At 39.1% G+C, this 5,000-nt stretch overlaps 1 protein-coding gene across 1 annotated transcript in view; it reads right to left on the reverse strand.

Annotated features, from left to right (window-relative positions):
* LOC144956063 (matrix metalloproteinase-14-like) overlaps window positions 1-5,000 on the reverse strand; it is a gene marked incomplete at its 3' end in the record, with an annotated part of 57,263 nt that overhangs the window by 15,833 nt on the left and 36,430 nt on the right. The window contains 1 exon segment of the mRNA XM_078886383.1: window positions 3,948-4,106. Coding sequence (XP_078742509.1) covers window positions 3,948-4,106 — 159 coding nt within the window.

The raw sequence follows: 5,000 nt of genomic DNA on the forward strand, positions 1-5,000 counted from the left end.
CCCTGTTTCTGAACCACGAATCAGAAACATGGACCCTCAATAAAGTACTCGAAAGTACAATAAAGTACTGTTTGCTGACGAAGGGTCTATACTCGAAACGTTCATGTTTTAAAAAAAAAATTTTTATTCATCGAAGCTTTTTTATGTTTTGCTAAGGAAGAATATGTGCATGAAAGGTTCACATTTTGCTTTCATTATGCACTGAAACTTTTTTTTCTCTCTATTTCCCTGACGAAGTGTCTTTACCCGAAACGTTCACGGTTTGTTTTTGTTTATTCGTTGAAACTGTTTCAGTTTTGCTCGTTTTCTCCCGTTATTGACACCAACAACCATATTTTGTTTTTGTTGAAAAGAGCACATGTGTTCTCACTTGAATGCCGTATGCCTATCCAAGAATTAGAAGTCTGTACAATAACCACACACTGGTGTAAGATGGAAAACATATGGCATATTTCATGCACGTGCAACAGTAGGAGTGAGTGAGTGAGTGAGTGAGCACCAACAGTCTCTCTCTCTCTCTCTCTCTCTCTCTCTCTCTCTTTCTCTTTCTCTCTAATTCTTTCTCTCTCATTCTTTCTCTTTCTCTCTCTATCTGTCGCTCTCTCTCTCTCTCTCTCTCTCTCTTTCTCTCTCTCTCTCTCTCTTTCTTTCTTTCTCTCTCTCTCTTTCTTTCTCTCTCTCTCTCATTCTTTCTCTCTCTTTCTCTCTCATTTTTTCTCTCTCTTTCTCTTTATCTCCTTCTGTCTGTCGCTCTCTCTCTCTATCTCTCTCTCTCTCCAAAATTATGAGTAACCGTAAACGTTTTAAAGTCTTTGATTGAAAGAATTTAGTGAGAACTATTCATAAAAATGGCTGGCTAAAAGCAATAACTAAAAGTTGAGTTACGTCAGTCCCGTTCCTTCTATAACATAGTACCGTAGCCGTCGTTAACATATTATTATAGCCTGACACATGAACCGTGGCCTTCGTAGACTTATGGCCTGACACTGACCAAAAAATGACGTCAAAATGCCAGTCTTTTGCTACAAAAGAAAACAAATCGTGAGTTGAATTCAATAGTTCAGTTCAGCCAATGAAATGACTTGTTTCCATGAGCTCTACTAACGACAACTCACTAATGACGTCAAACTGCCAGTCCTTTTGGATTTCAGTGTCAGGCTATAACAAAACGATGGCTACGCATGAACCCTCTAGGACTGGCAGTTTGACGTCATTTTTTTTAGATTTGTGTCGCGTCTAGTGAGTTTTCGTTAGTAGAGCTCATGGAAACAAGTTATTTCATTGGTTGAACTATTGAATACAACTCACGATTTGTTTTCATTGGTGGCAAAAGACTGGCATCTTTACTTCATATTTTGGTCAGTGTCAGGCTATAACTTTACGAAGGCTACGATTGTACTCGCCGTGCACTTATTATCAGGTTATTATACGAACGCAATAGGGAAGAAAAGTCGTGACGTCACAACGTCTACTTTTCCGGTTCCAATATCATTGGAAGTGTGTATGTAACCAGTCCTTCGGAGGACTAATAAAGAATAGGTTACATATTGAATCATAAGGTGGCATAACTATTTCAGTAGAAGGATGGATGGGTAGGTTCTTAGGATTACGAGACATCAAAGAGTGAGGATTCGATGATTTTTAATGACGACCAGCATACATTATTTAGACTAGAAAATATAGATCGTTCGAAGATGACGTCACTCAGGTCTTTGTTATTGTTTTTTGCCATCCGCGTTTATGAGTAATGCTCATTGAACTGTATTAACCCGACTATAAACGTTCATGGATACACACAGTTTTGTGTGTTGGTCCGTTATACTTCCGGATGGCAATGTTATGAGCTTCTTAGTCAAGCGCATTCTATCTATAAACGTCATCACTCTGACACCAAATAATCAATTACACAAGGTGTGTATTCAGTCCTCCGGAGAGAGAGAGAGAAAGAGAGAGAGAGAGAGAGAGAGAGAGAGTGATTTTACACTTCTAATGAGATTGGAACCAGTTTTTTTGACGTCACATTTTTGCTGCCTATGAATGAGCCTGATTGACCATCCATGGCTGTAACGGACAGTATTTTGTGTTGGTTTGAGAGTATTTCAGTGATAACAATGAGACCATAACAATTTGGGTTATCACACCTGAATATACGTATACTTTGATTGTACCCTAGAGATAGTATGGGCTTGGCTAAGAAGATCACAACATTGCCATCCGGAAGTATAACGGACCAACACACAAATCTATGTGTATCTAACCTTGCACGTTTACAGTCTGGTTAATACAGTTTAGTGAAAATTACTCATAAACGCGGATCGTAAAAGTCAATAACAAAGACATGAGGGACGTCAACTTCATACGATCTATCCCCCCCCCCCCCCCCCACACACACACACAAAACCCACCCCAACCCCTTAAAAACTCATGAAAAATAATATCACTTCTGCTCATAAAGCGTTTCCTGTATTTTCCCCAAGTGGTGACGTCATCTTCAATGTGTGGTTTTATTCATTGGAATGACTAACGCTGCAGTTTTGAGACGATGAAAAAAAAAAACATTAAAAAAAAAAAATCAATTAAATCTAATTTAAAAAAAAAAAGAAAAGATTTTTAATCCCTATCCGTATGACTCAGATTTAAACCAAGACCATGCGTGCGTTTTTGTTATTTGTTTTTTTTTTTTTTTTTTTTTGTTGTTTTTTTTTTTTTTTTGTTCTTTTAATTTCCATAATCTCATCCCTTCATTGTTAACCGCAAAAATCGAGTGTTTTGTTTATTCCCGATGATGACGAATCGTTCGAGTAGGGACTGTCGTAGCAGCGAGAGTAGAGTTGTGGTGGAGGGGACGGGGAGGGGATGGGGGAGGGGGGATAGGTGAGATAGCGGTGGTGATAAGGCTGAGTGGATAACAGATGGATTGGTGCTATGCGTTTAGTCAAAAGACTCACAGCATCCGGATATATAACGTAGCAACACACAAAACTGTAATGTGTAACGTTTAACGTTTATAGTCTGATTGATAGAATTTGGTGAGGTGGAGGGATAGGTGGACTAGCGGTGGTGGTCATAAATAAAATTCCCTTTATTCATCCCCAAGGGGAAATTCATCTTTAGGGTCTATTCCAATGGTAAGACTGGAATAACCCAGGCGTCAGCCGCAGTACAGCGCCGCAAAATGAACTACGGCGAGGTGGCTTGCTCAAGACCAAATGACGTGGCGGGTAGTCGAACTCGGTACCTTTTGGGTAAGAAGCAAAGACCGTACCGCTGACCCACGCTGCTCCTCATAAGGCCGAGTAGATAACATTGATTTATACAAGTAGATATTCAACGAGCATAATTTTGCGTGCAAAACTGAAGATTAAAAATTCTCCTTAAAGTCCAGATAGTTGTATCTAGTGCTGAAGTCATGTGAGTGCGGTAAATTACTGTTTTCCTTTCTTACAATGGCGGCGTCTTCACGCAGAGACAACGCTGCTAATGGCTAGGTACTCATTTTACACCCAAGTAGGGTGAGAGAATATGAGTCAAGAGCCTTTTCCAGGGACTCAACTATGCGCCGAGCCAGGCTCGAACTCAGGACCTTCCGATCCGAAAGCGAGTCAAATACCACAAGACCACATAGCCGCAGGCATTCATTCTTTTTTTTTAAAATATTTTTTATAACTTTTTTATTTTTCATGGTATCTACAACACTGCCGTACTCAGGGTAAAAAAAAAAACACATTAAAAAATTTGGACAGAAAACTCGTTCTTCAAATATCGATCTATTTAAATGACCCTCATCTTGGCAACAACTCTCAAACCCGGGACTTCGGCGAAGTTTTTCCCAAGATGAGGGTCATTTAAATAGATCGATATTTGAAGGACGAGTTTTCTGGCCAAATGTTTAAATAATATGTGTTTTTTCCAGAGTACAGCTTACTTAACAGCAATCAATGTCTTACCGTAAAGCTCCTGTATAGCGCTGATGTCATCTCTGTCCAGTTTAAACTGTCGTTGGTAACCCCTGTAGAACGGTGCCATTAAGGCGGAACTGACGTCACTGTGCGAAAGACCCAGAGAATGTCCAAATTCGTGTGCTGCCACTTGGAACATGTTGACCCCTGGAAGTGAGATGACATGAAATTATGGCTGGCTGATTGAAACGTCTAAACTTCATCATCGAGTATAGATTGAATGAAGTTGACGTCACTCGGGTCTTTGTTATTTATTGTTTTGTTTTGTTTTTTTTGCCATCCGCGTTTATGAGTAATTCTCACTAAACTGTATTAACCAGACTATACACGTTTAAGGCAAGGTTACACATAGCTTTGTGTGTTGGTTCCTTATATTTCCGGATGGCAATGTTGTGAGCTTCTTAGCCAAGAGCATACTATCTATAGATAGTATGTGCTTGGCTAAGAAGCTCACAACATTGCCATCCGGAAGTATAACGGACCAACACACAAAACTGTGTGTAACCTTGCCTTAAACGTGTATAGTCTGGTTAATAAAGTTTAGTGAGAATTACTCATAAACGCGGATGGCAAAAAAAAAAAACCCCAAAAAAACAATAACAAAGACCCGAGTGACGTCAACTTCATTCTATCTATGGAAATAATAATAGGGAAGAAAAGTTGTGACGTCAAACCCTCCACTCTTTTGGTTCCTAAATCCTTGATAGTGTGTATGTAACCAGTCCTTCCGAGTATTAATAATAATGAATAAGTTACATAAACGTGACATAACTATTTCAGTAGCAGGATGTATAAAAGGCAGATTTTTAGTATTACGTGACGTAAAAGAGCGAGGATGGATGATCTTTATTGAAGACCAGAATACACCAGAATAGACTAGAAAATAAATTACCATCAGTCTGGCGCCAGAAGATGAAATACACAAGGTATTTATCCAGGCCTCCGGAAGAGTAATTTTACACTTCTAATGAAATAGAAACCAGTTCTTTGATATATCACTTTTCTTCACTATTCAGATAGCCGATACAAAACATTGACTGT

Source organism: Berghia stephanieae, chromosome 10, assembly GCF_034508935.2.
Source record: "Berghia stephanieae isolate SIO BIC M18660-M18661 chromosome 10, UCSD_Bste_1.3, whole genome shotgun sequence".
NCBI lineage: Eukaryota > Metazoa > Mollusca > Gastropoda > Nudibranchia > Aeolidiidae > Berghia > Berghia stephanieae.